Source organism: Corylus avellana, chromosome ca5 (genome assembly GCF_901000735.1).
Source record: "Corylus avellana chromosome ca5, CavTom2PMs-1.0".
NCBI lineage: Eukaryota > Viridiplantae > Streptophyta > Magnoliopsida > Fagales > Betulaceae > Corylus > Corylus avellana.
In genome coordinates this window covers 13,496,416-13,514,088 of record NC_081545.1, presented here as the reverse complement: position 1 = coordinate 13,514,088, position 17,673 = coordinate 13,496,416, and the positions used below count along the sequence as shown (strand labels likewise).

Here is a 17,673-nt window from a genome sequence, read left to right as displayed (position 1 = left end):
AAACCCAATAAAATCAGATAAATAAAGACTTACATGAAAGCATCAAATGTATCTGTAGAACAAATCACAAGGGATATCCAATTATTTAGGCAAATAAAATCAAGCAATCAATTATGTGAAATTATCTTAAATCATCAAGTGTATCCTTGAATCACAAAAGATATCCAAGAATCACTCCACACATTGAAAAGAACTAAAACAATTGAAATATTAAACCCAATAAAATCAGATAAATAAAGACTTACATGAAAGTATCAAATGTATCCGTAGAACAAATCACAAGAGATATCTAATTATTTAGGCAAATAAAATTAAGCAATCAATTATGTGAAATTATCTTAAATCATCAAGTGTATCCTTCAATCACAAAAGATATCCAAGAATCAATCCACACATTGAAAAGAAGTAAAACAATTGAAATATTAAACCCAATAAAATCAGATAAATAAAGACTTACATGAAAGTATCAAATGTATCCGTATAACAAATCACAAGGGATATCCAATTATTTAGGCAAATAAAATCAAGCAATCAATTATATAAAATTATCTGAAATCATCAAGTGTATCCTTCAATGACAAAAGATATCCAAGAATCACTCCACACATTGAAAAGAAGTAAAGCAATTGAAATATTAAACCCAATAAAATCAGATAAATAAAGACTTACATGAAAGTATCAAATGTATCCGCATAACAAATCACAAGGGATATCTAATTATTTAGGCAAATAAAATCAAGCAATCAATTATATAAAATTATCTGAAATCATCAAGTGTATCCTTCAATCACAAAAGATATCCAAGAATCACTCCACACATTGAAAAGAAGTAAAACAATTGAAATATTAAACCCAATAAAATCAGATAAATAAAGACTTACATGAAACTATTGATGTTCTTCATCGGTGAGGCTTTATCCCCAATCTTAGTTGGGAATTTAGCTCCACATAAACATAAAACCTAAATATAAAGAAAACCTAAACTAAAAAGAGAAAAACTGTAAAATTTTGCTCTCTGGAATTCTATATCTTCTCTTGGATTCAAAGATGTCTATTTATAGGCTTGGGAAAGTCCTAAAAGCCCTATTAAACCTAGATAATTCGGAGGTATATCTCCCAGTCAAAATAGAAGTCTGAAATCGGAATAGGATTGGTCCAGATTTGTGTTCCTTAATTGCGAGGCGATTTTGGCATAGTAACCGTCCGAATTAGGAAAATCCTATTTCACAACGAATTGTAGTATTTTGAGTTAGCTTTCCAATTTGAATCACTTCAATCCGATATTTGAGTAGAAAGTTATAGTCAAAATACTGAGACGTGTGCAGAATCTGAATTTGAATCAAATCCAAAATTTTATCCAATCTGATCTTTAATATAATCTGATCTTTAATCCGACTTAACCTTTTCTTGGATTTGGTTAAAATTAACCATCTCATCTAAATCTTCTCAAAGTATGCTTTCTTCCAAACTTTTCATTTTTCCCTTTAAAGCTATAGTTTTTCTTTATTGACCTACAAAACATTAAAAACACAAAACTAACACAAAATATTAAATAACGACACAACTAAATGATTAACTAATGTAAATAAAGGAGTCCAAGTATGCAATATTTGGCACTTATTAGGCTGCTAATGGTGGATGGTAGCGTACAATGGTGTACTAGGACATCGCCAACCCTGATAAGAAGGGGTAATATCTCGGGTAGACTATATTGTTGAACTATGACATGATTATCTTATTACAACATATATTATATCTATATTGCATTCTTGATAAACTATCACCTCATAATGTTGTATGTGTTTTATACACGACAGTTCACCATTTAATGATGGGTACGTCATGTGTCTTTATACTCACTAAGTTGTTAGACTTACCCTTGTATTATTTCTCATTTTTTCTCCATATGTACAACTATGTTGTTATAGATAGTTTAGCAGAAGATGAATACCGCGAAGCATCTGGTTATCGTGGAGGATTCAATTTGGGAGATGCTTGAAGACTTATTGTGAGATTAGGCGGGTACTCATGGTAACTAGTACTTTTGAGTTATGCTATAGACGTAAGAGCTTTGATGCATGCTTGCATATTAAGGTATAAAATGAATCCCTTGTAATGTATGATTTCAGCTACTTTGACGATCCTTGGTAAATGCTCTGGTTGTAATGATTAATGTTTATAAAATTTTAATGTGTTCCACTGCTTAGTATCCTCTCTTTTCGAGGAGTAGAGATCCTTGAGCCTTGTTCCTCACGGAATAAGGCTTGGAGACGAACCGTGGATTTAATTACCAGTTAATTAATTTTTGGGCCATTACACATCCGTCAAACATACTCAGAGTAAATGTAATAGAATGTGAAAATCTTAGATCTAAGATATCTAAATCACAAGGTATGCATGTATTACCATTAATCATAGACTGGGAACTGCTAATCGAAATACAATTATTCTAATCAAACCTGATATATGCAAAATAGACTTTTGGCTTCTTTCCTATAAAAGAAATCCTCTTAGAACAGATGAACCGACAAGCCGCAAACACTGCATAAGTCTAAGACTTAGTAAGTAAACCTTATAGTCAAGTATGAGATGAGCTCTTGTTATAGGTAGCAGTAAACATGTATTTTTTCGGTAAGCAACTAAGTTGTTGCCTATGTTATTACACCATAAAATTATAGTTTTGGTTTCTGGGATATATAGGTGTAATCCCAACAACAATTGCCTATAAGTTTTAATATAGAAAACTAATGCGTTAATAAGTCATAACTAATATGTATGGTTTATCCAAGATATTACCCATTCTCAACAGGGTTAGAGTTGTCCCAAGAGACATGTAATACAATACCAGTGTCTTGGCTATTGTACGCTACCATCCATAATACTAGCAGATCAACTAAGTCGAGTCTCGGGTGGCCTACACTACCAATAATGTACGCCTTGTAGTGACACGCTAATCAAACATGATTGCGCCGATCAAAAAATAATCATTGAATCCAAGACACATACACCAAGACTCATATAACACATACACATTTGACCATAAAATCAAGTTTATATAGTACTCCCATGCTCATTATACCATATGTACTAGTGTACCATGTCATACAATGTAACTTATTAATCAGTGAGTTGACATATCGCATGTTTTTATGAAAAGCAGTCGTAAGTATTACCTTACCTCATACGCTCGCTCAAATCCTCCAACATCCCGATTTCCTACTATAACAAACATAGTTTATCGTTATGCCTAGTACTAGAGAACTTTTTTAAACACTTAGATCCTTAATCGAGAAGCATCTAGCTAGAATTTCATGTCATATAGCCCGAATTTCACTCATTCTAGACACTAGTCGAACGTTATGTCATATGATCGGACATTCTGACCCAAGGTTGAACATTCGGTCAAAATGCCAAGGTTCATGCAAGGCTCCTAGGTTCAAACCATTACATAACAAATCACATCTTATGCCTTTAATAGGTTCATACAAATATACTAAAGCATAACAACATGTAAGTTCATGAAATCGATGAACGTTTTAAAGCATTCTAAAAACATTTTGCTTTTTAAGGAGCATCATAACACAAGCTTAATCATTGTATTGTAAAACTTTGCAAGAAGCATGAAAATTATATGAACAACATGAAATCAACTTGATAAAGAGTGATAAGCGCCAAATGTTGCACATTCAAGCCCCTTAATTTACATATGTTAATTCCTTAGCATTGTTATTTGTTTGATTTTGTTTTGTTTTTGTGTTTCAGGTCTCATTTGACAAACCATTCTAAATTGGGCTTAAAAGGACAACAAGTTGAGCATTCTAGATCTAGGATTGATCGCAGCACTCCTGGGATCGAGCGCAGGTACGCTCGAGCGTCTGCGGCCAAGGATCGAGTGCATGCCTGCGCTCGAGCGCACAAGATCTCGGATCGAGCGCACTCGGGCGTGTACAGCACGGCAGCAATCCTTTTCCAACATGGACTTGGTTTTCAGTCTCCCAATTGGACTGGGAGACTGATCTCCGGTTTTCTGAGGATTTCTAGGGTTTTTAGGGTTCTCCTAATCCCTATAAATAGGGCTCTAAACATTGTAAACAGACACACAGATTTTTAGAGTTAAATTTAAGTAAAATTGTCTGTGAAGCTTAGAAGATCATGAGCGGCTAAACCCAATTGTGAGGTATTGATGTAACTCTTTCCAAGCACAATGGTTTGATTGTATTTAATTTCTAGTTTTTCTATTTATGCATGTTGATTGTATAATTATGAGGATTGCTACAATTGATTTCTGCTCTTCATATTAAATGCAATTGTTCTTTAATTTCAATTCAATATTAGTAAAATTATTATCTTGTCTTAGAAATTATTTTACTATTATTGAACTCAAATCATTCTTATTTTATGCGATTATAAGAATGATGGTTATACAATGGTTCTTAATTGGCATGCAATCAATAGGGTTAGATAGATCATACCTAGGAAAGATGACTCGTACTACACCCTACTTTAGTGTAATTTAGGTAGACGATCTGTGCCAACCGAAGATGGGTTATGCTATTCCGTTGATTGTATGAAATTATTTTTATACGTTTTCTTGTTTAATTTATAACATACATAGAAAGAATTGCTAGAATTAAATATAGTTAACCATTGATGTGTGGATAGTGGTGAAATCAATACCCTACTCTCTCTCTCATATATTTACTTCCTTTATTTCCGTTTATTTTATGCACTTTAAATTCACACAAACAAATCATTCTCTTTTAATTAAGTTAATTTTAATCTTTCAAATTTTGATAATTAAACCTCTGCAGTCCTTGAGGTTCGACACCCTCTCTATAGCCTTATCCTACAAAGATTCGTCTTATTGCGAGTGGTTATTTTTATAATTGATATTTTTGGTCACAAAAATACCACATCAAAGAGGGCTTACCTTCGTGAGGGCAAAAAGCCTCAAGACCTCCTTCTCTCTCTCTCTAGAATCCCTCTCTGTCTTCTAGGTTAGGGTTAGTGGGTTGTGGAAGTGCAGAATGGGGGTTGAAGCACAGAAATGTGGGATATTTATAGGGTGGGGGAGGCCTGCATGCTGGACAAGGTGGAGAATGGGTTAAAATTGCTTTTCAAACTGTCACTGAATGTTTGGTATGATAAGTGCTAAAATATATGTATTTTTGCCCCTTAATTTATATTTGTTAATTCCTTAATTTTGTTAGTTTGTGCAATTTTATTTCCTTTTTGTATTTTCTTTGTTTTATAAGTCATGGAAAAAAAAGAAAGCGTTTACAGAAAACTTCCAAGCTTAAAGGGCAAATTGGAAGACCTAGTAGATATGGTTAAGCTTAAGCAATCATAATAGATTACCTATATTATGTGGTTAAGTTTAATCAAATAAATGAAATGATTAAATCAAAATTTCTCAAATTTGAGTCAAAATCGGATTGGATTCAAATTTGGATTCTACACACATCTCGGTATTTTCACCATAACTTTCAGTTCAAATATCCAATAGAGGTGATTCCAGTGGCATTGGAAAGCTAACTCAAAATGATACAAATCAATGTGAAATATCAATTTCCTAAGTCGGACGTGCACTATGCCAAAATTGTGCCCCGCAAGATAAGAACGCAAATTTGGACAAATCTTATTCCGATTTGGACTTAGGTTATCTTTATCCTAATTTGACTAGAAGATAAACCTCTGAATTTCGTAGGATTATTAGGGATTCTAGGACTCTCCTAAGCCCTCTAAATAGACCTCTAAGCCTCACAATATAATACAGAATTTAGGAGACAACTTTGGAAAGGGGAATTTGGAGGCTACTTCTAAGAGCGGTTTTCGGTTCTTTCTTTTCCCTTTATTTTAATTATGTGTAACTAATTAATTTAGTAGGGCTAGATTGAAGCCCTAATTATGTTTATTTAATATTTCAATATTGGCGCCTTTGTGATAATCATATTGTGATGCTTAACTTGATTAATTCCTGTTTTATTGAATTCCTCATATGTGTGTGATTGGCCATTATATGCATGTGGTATGGATTAGTTATTTAAGTCAATTTGGATGATCGAGTCCTGGGCTTAATAGAGTGACAAAAGAATTTCCTCACGGGTTCTTGGGTAAATCAACATGAAAAACCGGGAGTATACACCATGCCCTAGGCTCCATGTGTTTGTCGATTTTCTTAGATTTATGCTTTCTTAAAGAACAACTTAGTATACACCCATGCTAAATCCTTTAAGAAAGAAAAGAGTTAGAGTATACACCAATGCCTAATTCATTACTTAGGGAAATCTATAGCTGAAGGAGTATACACCCATCCCCTTAGGTTGGCAAACATTTAGTATTCATAATATGATTCGAGCATTGACATATTGTTATATTATTTGAGTATGCTTAGTGGTGGATATCAAAGCCCTACCTTTTATTTTATTTTTATTTTTTTTTTCAATATATCAATATCAATTTAGTTACAACTTTGATATTTTAATCAATTCTAAGGAAAGTCAACAATCTTTGTTGGAACGATCTCGTACTTGCTGCACTATACTATCGTTTGATCTTGTGCACTTGCGAGTAAAACGTATCAATTCTTATATATTAATTTAGGTAGTATTTGGCAAAACAAGTTTTTGGCACCATTGCCGGGGATTGTTTAATTTTTTTTCCTTTAGTTATTTTATTTTGTTTTTAATTTTAATTTTTCTGTTTCTGATTACTGCACCTTTTGTCCCGTTCTACACCGGTGCGATCGAGCGCACTGCTATAGGGCAATCAAGTGCAAAGCTAGACAGCCGCGCCAAAGATGCTGTGATTTCTTTTCTGTTATTGCAGTTCTGCCTTGACTGCGATCGAGCGTACCATGCATTGCGATCGAGCGCACTATTGGATAGCACCTCAGTCCAGCACTTCAGGCAGTTTGTGAGTTTTTCTTTTTTATTTTTGTTTATTTTCTTTTCTTTTCTTTTGTTATTTTAATTGCTTTTTGTTGTCTTATTCATGTGGGGAAACATTCCGACACCCCATGGACCATGTTCATATTTCCATAATCCTTATCACCATGTTAGAGATTGTCCTTCAACAAGACAATTTTCTAACTATTCTTATGGGCATATGAACACTTCGTTCTCTAGATTGGGGAACGACGACTATTTTGATTCCTATAATCTGACATGGAACCAATAGTCTAATCTCTCGCGGCAAGCTCAAGCTCCTAGAATTCATGCTCCACAATTTCATGAACTGCACCATCAATAATATCCGTAGTTCTATGATCATTCATATTTCTCTCAATTAGCTCCACAATAGCAATACCAGGCTGAAACACCTCCTTTTGAGTTTTATGAAAAGATGTTAGCTATGATCAATTTAGTGACCTATAATACATTGCAAGCAATTGAGGAGATGAAGAACTCTCGCTTGCAATCAATTAAAAGGACAGAGGCCCACTGCATACAAATAACAGATTTTCTCAAAAAGGAAGAGCCCCAAAGTCAGTCAGTTACCACTCATCATGGACACTATATGGAGCAAGAGAGTATTTGCTATCATGAAGAGGAGCCATCCCCCATCTATTGGCCTCAACAATACCAAGAAGAGATACCTCCTCAGAAGAGTTTTGCCTTAGAAGAAGCAAGTTCTGCCTTAGAAGAAGCACAATCTGCCTATAAAGAAGCGATGTCAACTTTTCTTAGCCAAGCGGAGGAAAGTAAGCAATCATTTGAAAGGATGGAGACCCACTTCAAACAAAAAACCGATATCCTCAAAGAAGAAGAAGAAGATTGTCAAACTCAGTCGGTGGCCAATGGATACTATATGGAAGAAGAGTGCACTTACTATCATGAGCAAACAGCCACCACACTTGGGAATGAAGAAACTATTGAGGAGATTTTATTTGAGCCAACGCTTGAGGATCCTTTGGGAGAGTTCTTTGATCAATTTGGAGGTGACTTAGACCTGGACAAGCTACTTGAGCATGCTGAGATTTCTAATGAGCCAAGTCTGGAGGATCGATTGGAAGAGCGCTTTCCTCAATTTGAATTTGATTTGGACCTTGACATGATACCTGAGCAAGCTGAGGCCTTATTGGATTCCACTCCTGAGAACAACAAGGTGGAAGAAGAACAGGAGCAAACTGAGGTTCTAAAGGAATCACATTAGGAAAAGGAAGAGAGCACTGAGACTTCTTCAAAATCAGCTCCTATTCCCGAACAAGAGCCCAAGAGAGAAGTCTGGTGGAGTTATGTGATGAGCAAATTCAGGACATCAAGATAGAAAAGTTCCTTGAGTATTCTTCTTATTTTATTCCAGTTCATGATTCCCTTACGGATGAGAAACTGTTTGAGAAGACTCAGAATGGTTTACCTTGATCTATAGACTGTTGGAATCACCCTGCAATAGGAAGAATTCATTCTCTTTGGTGCCAGAGAAGAAAAGATTGGTGCTTTAAGTTTAAAAGAAGACAACAGTCTGGCTGAAGACATTAAACTTAGCGCTCATGGGAGGCACCCCATAGCATATCATTTTTATTTATTTTTTGCTTTTATTTTATTTTCATTTTCATTTTATTTTGTTTTTTTTTTCGCTGTTATTATAGTGTTTTGTTTATCAGGGACAAGTGGGCTTGCATTTAAGTTTGGGGGTGTGCTATGAGCCATACAAGTCCAGCCAGTTTCAACATCTCCCTGGTACGATCTTTCCATGTTATACACACATTCGGGACAATGTGTAATTTAAGTTTGGGGGTATGGGATACACTTTACACACACTTTGTCCCATTTTTTAAAAAAATGCATGTTCATGTTTGTCTTACAATTTTGGTTGATCTAAAAAAAAATTGTGATTTGATTTTCATTGGTGAGTTTAAAATTTTGAACACATGATCTGATAATTGAGTTTTTAAGTTTGGTTACTTACTTTGGACAATTAAGAATTCACATGTTTGATTCGATCTGACACAAGCACATTAGCACATAATTTGTGGGGTATAACATGTGAGCCTGTTGTGTATGATTTAATGTCTTGAGTAAGCTGGGAGACTTGTTAGATGGATACTTTGGCATAAATTAAATAATAATAATAATAACCATTGATAAGCTTTTCACTAAGTAACTCGACCTCTTGCGTCATTAAGCATTGAGTGTTCACGTCCAAATGTGAGAATTTTGATTTGATTAATGTCATAGTTAGTTTAGTTTCGTAGCCTTTTTGGCTTGAGTTAATAAGTCTTTAAGGGTGTCTTTTCACCTAATGCCCTAAAGCCATCTGGTTTGAGAATCATTGACTTAACACTCGTTATATGGGTCAATTAGTCAATGAATATCTATGACAAACTTTGCACAGCCTGACCAAGAAGGAAAAAAAAAAAAAAAAAAAGTTATGTCATAGTTATTTATTCTAATGGGGATTTCAGTGAACTTTGAGATATTGAAACACTACATATTGAGAATAATTAGAAGCTTCATATTTAATTGTGTGCTAGTTCACTTTACACTTTTTCGAACTTGTGATGCCTTAGCTATCTTTTGTAAGTAATTAGACTTTAAAATTTCAATTCATTGAGAACGTGGGGTTTATCTTTTTTAAACTTGCTAATGAATGAAAAACCATGATTTTTGGTGACACTTCAATTTTGGATAACATGAACTTGTGCATAATGTTTGTGGGTAACATTCCTAGAAAACCCTCATGAGACTTCACTCTTCCTCTAGGAAATTTTAGGGGTTTAAAACGCTTGTTGCATACGCTAAATGCAATCGTACATCCCACAAAAAAATGATTTATCTTTTTGTTTTCTGTTTTTTTTTTTTTTTTTTTTTTTTTTTTTAGTTTTGTATTGCTAAGTGACTAGCAATGTGTAAGTTTTGGGGTGTGATAAGTGCTAAAATATATGTATTTTAGCCCCTTAATTTATATTTGTTAATTCCTTAGTTTTGTTAGTTTGTGCAATTTTATTTCCTTTTTGTATTTTCTTTGTTTTATAGGTCATGGAAGAAAAGAAAGCGTTTCCAGAAAAGTTCAAAGCTTAAAGGGCAAATTGGGAAGACCTAAAAGATATGGTTAAGCTTAACCAACCATAATAGATGACTTATATGATGTGGTTAAGTTTAATTAAATAAATGAAAGGATTAAATCGGAATTTCTCAAATTGGAGTCAAAATCGGATTGGATTCAAATTTGGATCATGCACATGTCTTGATATTTTGACCATAACTTTCATTTCAAATATTCAATTGGAATGATTCTAGCCGAATTCGAAAGCTAACTCAAAATGATACAAATCATTATGAAATAACATTTTCCTAATTCGGACGTGCGCTACGCCAAAATCGTCCCGCAAGATAAGAACGCAAATCTGGACAAATCCTATTCCGATTTGGACGTAGGTTATCTTTATCCTAATTGGACTAGGAGATAAACCTCCAAATTTTCTAGGATTACTAGAGCTTCTAGGACTCTCCTAAGCCCTATAAATAGACCTCTGAGCCTTACAATACAATACAGAATTTAGGAGATAACTTTGGAGAGAGGAATTTGGAGGATACTTCTAGGAGCGGTTTTTGGTTCTTTCTTTTCCCTTTATTTTAATTATGTGTAACTAATTACTTTAGTAAGGCTATATTGAAGCCCTAATTATGTTTATTTAATATTTCAATATTAGCGCGTTTGTGATAATCATATTGTGATACTTAACTTGATTAATTCCTATTTTATTGAATTCCTCATATGTATGTGATTGGTCATTATATGCATGTGGTGTGGATTACTTATTTAAGTCAATTTGGATGGTCGAGTTCTGGGCTTAATAGAGTGACAAAAGAATTTCCTCACGGGTTCTTGGGTTAAATAACATAGAAAACCAGGAGTATACACCCATGCCTTAGGCTCCATGTGTTTGTTGATTTCAATAGATTTATGTTTTCTTAAAGAACAACTTAGGATACACCCATGCTAAATCTTTTAAGAAAGAAAAGAGTTAGAGTATACACCCATGCCTAATTCGTTGCTTAGGAAAATCTACAGCTTAAGGAGTATACACCCATGCCCTTAGGTTGACAAACATTAGGTATTCATAATATGATTAGAACATTGGCATATTGTTATATTATTTGAACATGATTAATGGTGGATATCAAAGCCCTACCTTTTATTTTATTTTTATTTCTTTTCAATATATCAATATCAATTTAGTGACAACTTTGATATTTTAATCAATTCTAAGGAAAATCAACAATCCTCGTAGAACTGATCTCGTACTAGCTACACTATACTATTGTTTGATTTTGTGTACTTTCGAATAAAACGTACCAATTATTATCTATTAATTTAGGTAGTATTTGGCAAAACACGGTACTATGCTCGAATGTTCGGTGTACTATTACTCAACTATTTTAAGGTTGCAAATCGAATGTTCAGTGTGGTTCCTTCTCGAACGCTCGCACTAGTGTTAACATCGAACGTTCGCCTAGAAGCTAAAATTGATTTTTTTTTTGTTGTTTTCTAAAAATAAGAAGGCTTTTAAGGAATTGTTGCATTATAAAAGGTTTAATAAAACGTTTGTTTCCCTCAACGGACGTGATTGGGTTTTAAAGTTTTGGGGCATCACAGTTACAAACTTCCCCTTTTAAACTCATAACGTCCACATCAAGGCCATGTTATGTAGTGCTTCAATACCTCATGGCCTAACGTCACTAGGTGGCTCTGATACCATTTGTAATGACCAAGGAAATAAGCGCTAGCTATATTTACGCTATAACCCCAAAAATACTAGTCAATTTGGAGTTTTTCTAAAAATTACTTATAAGACCGAGTTTCACATAGCAACTAGGCAATGTGAGATTTAGTACTCATGACTATCTTTATAAACCACCCATTCTCTAAGTGAGCTACTCTTCATCTTCTCAATATGTGACCAGTGTGTTACATTTGTAGTGTCATTTCTCGTGACAATAATATCACTCCGCATCTTTTGAATTGGACATAAAATCTTTTGCCAATCATGACTTAGATTGAGACTGCCTAGTTCTACCCTTCCATTCTTCTCCTTAAATTTATCATTTCCACACCTTAACTCAAAGCTTGCCACAAGCCAATTAGCTTGATCATTGATAGATTTTCTCATTGCCTTACATGAAAAGAGACCACTTCTAATTCAAGAGTCTCATTCCTATACAACAATTATAATACTCTAATTCCATATTGGGAAGATGAGTGATTCAAATAGAGTTGGTAGTTTATAAAAACATTTCTAGGTGCTAGGTTTCATATTGTTTACTTACTAAATAAAACTGTGATTTTAAGGAAACTACAAATTGATTATTCTTTTTGAGGTAATAACATAGACATGACTAGTGCTTTTTCCTCGGTTATTACAAATGGTATTAAAGCCACCTAGTAATGCTATGTGGTTCTATCACCATCGCATAACATGGCCTTGATGAGGATGTTAAGGCTTAATAGGGGCAGTTTGTAAGACCTTCATCCCATATTAAGAAGATACAGTTGATAGTCTATAAAGACACTGATGGGTGCTAAGTCTTACATTGCTTACTTACTATGAAAAACTAGATTTTATAAGTAATTTTAAGAAAACTCTTAATTGACTAGCCTTTTTATAGTAATAACATAGATGTAATTAGCGTTTTTTCTTAAGTCGTTACAACAAATGTCGTAACCTAGTGATCAAACAAAAAGGAAAGTGATCCTAACAAAAGTGTCACTTTGTCTTCCTCTTCAATTTTCACCCAAAGTTAACAATTATCCTTAACAGATTAAAAATATTGAGGTGCTCAAACATATATATTTTCCTCTTTTTATAAGCCATATAAATGTTTCTTCACATACAATTTATTTTTTTTAGATTTTTTGTCATATATCTCTCAATTCAGCCACATTATTTCAGCCTGCTCTTCACCAATTACAGTATGGATGATTTCATTTGATTAATTCAGGCGGATCACACTAGCATCAAAAAAAAATTCCATAAAAAATTCCATCTTATTCCATTTGTCATTGTCCATCTTTTGAGATTTTTTCACCTTTTCCAATGACGCATGTAAACTACTAGTTAAATTAGAACTTTTATCATTCTCTATAAATAGAGAAGTTGTTCCTTCCGTTATAAAGTTCTCTACTTCGTATTTGGTACTCGTTATATTTATCATAATCGTTGATTTGCAGTAAAAAAAAAAAAAAAAATCCCTTAAAATTACACTTGAGAATTTAGAAATTTATATAGTTCTCTCCATGTAAGTTACGTTATTGGTGACAGGGATTAGGAAAAATCTATTAACAAAAATTGGAGTACGAAATAGTTATGAAGAAAAAACACATCCACCCAAATTCCAATATACCCAAATGAATTGTTCTTTTACACAATTCTCTAATAGTAACACATAAGAAGAAAAGATGAAAAAAGAAAGAGATTGCTGCAGCTCAAACTCTCTCACTAATCTCTTGTGCTGCTCTTTTTCACAGTGAAACAATGAAAGCCATCATAAGTTCCACCTAATGTTCTTGTAGCTTCTTATTGCGAAGTGGGGGAAGATCAGAAAATCTCTATCATTACAGTCGAGCTAATTTTCTTTTTTAAAACAATAAAAAATAAAAATAAAAATAGTCTATGGCCCTTTGCTAAGAACAAAGAAAGCAAACAGCTTTATCACCATAAAGAAGACTCAACTAAAAGTTCTTAGAATTGCCCTGTATACAAACTTCCTTTTTCTTATATGGGTATTTGAGAAATAATGCCTGTGCCACCTTCTTTATGCAAAAAGTGCTCCATTTACTCTCTTTCTACTCCATTATTCTCCAAAGTAGAAGATCCAGGAGTAGATTCCAATAGAGTTGCAAGACCAACACGTGGTAAAACATGGCTCAAAAGTGACTAATTGGAGAATAATGGAGCAGCCAGCATCACCAAATTAACTTGATTACCATCCAAGTATGATGGAAGTCGAGATTCAAACTCACAGCAATTTTAGCAATTTTAGCAGATAGTGAGAGACATCATATAGAATCTACATGTTCGAATAAGTAATTGGGCAATCAAAAATTGCTAGCAATTTTAACAAATAATGTCAAAATGAACTAAAAACCATGAATAACATGAGGCAAGCCAGGGAGGGATTATTATCAAAGCAACAGCACTTAAAAAGATATCCACGTTCTAAGTAGAAAATGAAAATATATGACAAATTGTGATAAAAGGGAGGGTTCTGCTCAAGAATTTTGATCCGTTGGAAATGTCCCAACTGGCCACTACAAAAATATGCATACTAATATTATATTAGAGTCTTCTAACCACAGATACAATACATTTTCAGTTCCTAAAATATGCATTGCAGCTATCTCATCATCAAAAAAAGCATTCGCTTTTTTTGAAAGGGAAAAGAGGATGATAAACCAGCTACTCTCTCTAGTCTACCGTTGTGAAATAATGTGTGTAATTATAATAAACATTTGAGCAATAATTAGAGTCCAAAACCATAGCTGAGCATTCCCAGTGCAGCCGTTTATGTCTTCACTTGGCACCATTCCCGCTCCTGTTGATGATCCAGAAAAGCTTCCGTTGCTCGCCAACATGCTGCTTCATTCAAATTCATGAATATTACACAATCTAGAACACCACAAAAACTCTCCGCTTTTACTGTTTGCAATGAATCTTGAAAATATAGCTATAATCATTAAACTTGTCAGCATGTATAGGCCTCTGGCTCCAATAAATCTTTGTGATATTTCATTTGTGTGTTTATTCTTTTCTTTTTCTTTTTTTTTTTCTTGAGGATCATTTCATCAAGATAGTTATAGCACATTTACTGGGAAATTCAATCACTTTTCATTGAAAACGTAAAATTTTCAAGAAGACAATTCTAATGTTTTCCCCGAGGGGAAATGCAAATATTCTTTCTTCCAATCTTCTGATACTCAAGAACCAAATAAATAAAACTAAAATATGAAAAGTTACCTGGATGGGAATTTGCAATTATCATGACCTGCAATAGATTATCGAAAAAAAAAAAATCAAGATCAAATCCCAAATCAACTGAAAAAAAAAAACAAAACAAAACAAAAACAAAAAACAAAGCTTCAAGCTTTGCAGATCCAAAATCCCCTAAAAAAGGTTCATTCTTTACAGAGAATGAAAAGAAACAAATGGGTTCACTAAAATCAGATCCAATAGCAGAGAAAACCAAGAAAAGAAAACCCCAAAGATTTCCATTGAAAGAATAGAAAAGAAAAGCAAGAAATAGTGTGGGCACTCACTAGGGTTCAAAGAAGTGAGAGCGGCAGTGTTGTCGAAGAAGCAACTGTCGTCGGTCATGCCGTGCTTCAAGTAGTAGTCGTTGAAGGCAAACGACGCCGTAGACTGGATGTCGGTGGGATCGTAGCAGGGACCGCCTTGCTGGATTGGGCCGCAGTCGGTGGCCCCGGGCCCGCAGGCCCAGTCCAGAGCGGACTGCAGAGCCGCGTCGTCCGCGTTGTTCTTCGCCACGCACCAGAGCTCCGTCCCCACGACGCCTTTCTGGGCCCTCGACGCCGGCACCGAGGCGCGCGAGAGTGGGAGCGTGAAGAAGAGAGAGATGAAGAAGAAGCCAAAGCTCTTCGCCATTTTTCCACACACAGAAAAACAGAGGGCTCTAGGCAGCGACAGAGAGAGAGAGAAAAGAAATGTAGCCGTCTGGAGTGTATGTGGGATTTATGGGGAAGATCGAAAAGTGACCGTTACTGTTGCTTTGTGGAAGAGTGGGAGCGTGGGAATATGAAGGCAACTAGCTGTACTGAGATCTGTGTCTGTTGGTTTTGTCTTCCAGCAGTTACCTCTCTCTTAGACCGACTTTATTTTTAGCCTTAAGGAGAAAGAGAACGTTAGAGCAACGGTTTCGGGCTGCTCAATAGTCAATCATAGCTTCAATTGAGTTGATTGGTGTTAGCAATTTGTATTGTCCAATTGGGTTCGTGTTGAAATAATTTATAGATTAATTTGACATGATTTACTTCGTTAAATTGTTAAATTTCTTAATTTTGACATGATTTATTTAAATTAGTAAACTAATTGACCCGATAGACCCATTTTCACATGTTTCAATATATATATATGTATATATATATATATATGAACTTTAGTTTTTAAGGATTTTATTTTTTATCTTTTTAAAATTATAATTTAATTTATACCCGATATGCAAGTCATTTATATGTTTAATGAATTGACCTGAAATTTACCCAAAATCATTTATACAAAACATTAACTTTTTAATTTCATAGTAAGTTTAAAATTGCGATTTCATAAGAATAATTTGTATTTTTAAAAGATATCACAAAACGTAAGGTGTTTGACATTGCAATTTAAAAATCACTTAATTTAAAATAGAAAAAAAAAAATCTACAATTTATATAAGTGTTTATTTAAAAAAGCGCGAATTTAAACAAAAATCACAATTTCATATAACAAATATTTAATAAAAAATATAATTTTTAATATGTTTTACAAAACGCTTTTTCAATTTTAGAAAAAAAAAATTTTAAAAACGTAATTTTTAAAATCGCAGTTATTGAAACCACAATCCCAAGCGGATGCTAAATTTACAAGTCATATAAAAATTGGTAAAGTCTACTTAACCCCCTCAAACTAATGACAATATACCTCTCAAACTATCAATTGCGATAATTTACCCTCCAAACTACCAAAACAATAACAATATACCGCTAATTTTAACAAAATGGCAAAATTACCCGTACAAAAATAAAAACATAAATTGTAAAATTTAATTTGTTTTTCAAATTTTAAGGATATTTTTGTCTTATTGAAAATTCTATATGGGTAATTTCATCATTTTGCTAGCATTGGGGGGACATTGTTATTGTTTTGGTAGTTTGGGAGTAAATTATCGTAATTGATAGTTTAAGGAATAAATTGTCATTGAAATATTAATTTGAGGGGATTAAGTGGACTTTACCTTATAAAAAATTATCCGATCATACTGCTGGCCGACTAACCCATGCCTAGGCAGGTATGAAAGGCCAAGGGGCTCGTGGGGCCGAGACAAATTACCTTCAATTATATGTGGAGGACGAAGAATCAGTTTGCAGTTGAGTTGCTCAACAGTGTTAGAATTATAAATTTATAAAAATGGTAATTAAGGCTATAAAAGGTGCCTTGGATAGACACAATGAGCAACATCATGGATCTGGTTTTAATTTTTTTAATTTTTTAATTTGATTAGTTACTTTTGCTCGTTTTATGTTAAAATCAACATAAATTAGTCACATTTTCATTCTCATATCTTTTTATCATGTATTATCTTATATTTAATTACGTGATCAATTTTGTTAATAATTATCAGGGTAAGGGGATGAACAATTCAATTAGAATAATTAAATACCATATATATTTTAAAAATATATATTAATAGAATTAGATCAAAACATATATAATGAGAATAAGTACAATTGTAATCCATCAAAGTCAAGTTGAATATTAAATTTTCAAGTTTAGTTGGCTTAATTTTGATTTGAGTCAAGTTCAAGTTTATCAAATTAGATTACATGTTTGAGTTTTGTTTATTTATTTTTTGAAATGAAGTCTAACTTGTTTATGAGATGTTGAATTAACTTCTATATTTATTACTCATATAATATAAATATCAATTTTATTTAGATATTTTGAAAAATTTGGTG

General features: G+C 33.5%; 1 protein-coding gene across 1 annotated transcript; it reads right to left on the bottom strand.

Moving 5' to 3' along the window:
• Positions 1–14,101: 14,101 nt before the first annotated feature.
• LOC132182484 (PLASMODESMATA CALLOSE-BINDING PROTEIN 5-like) lies at positions 14,102–15,779 on the bottom strand. The gene is made up of 3 exons (XM_059595740.1): positions 15,259–15,779; positions 14,960–14,987; positions 14,102–14,578 (listed from the first exon to the last, which is right to left on the bottom strand). The coding sequence occupies exons 1-3, from the start codon at positions 15,602–15,604 to the stop codon at positions 14,416–14,418; spliced, it is 537 nt and encodes a 178-aa protein (XP_059451723.1). The 5' UTR covers positions 15,605–15,779; the 3' UTR covers positions 14,102–14,415.
• Between the last annotated feature and the right edge of the window lie 1,894 nt (positions 15,780–17,673).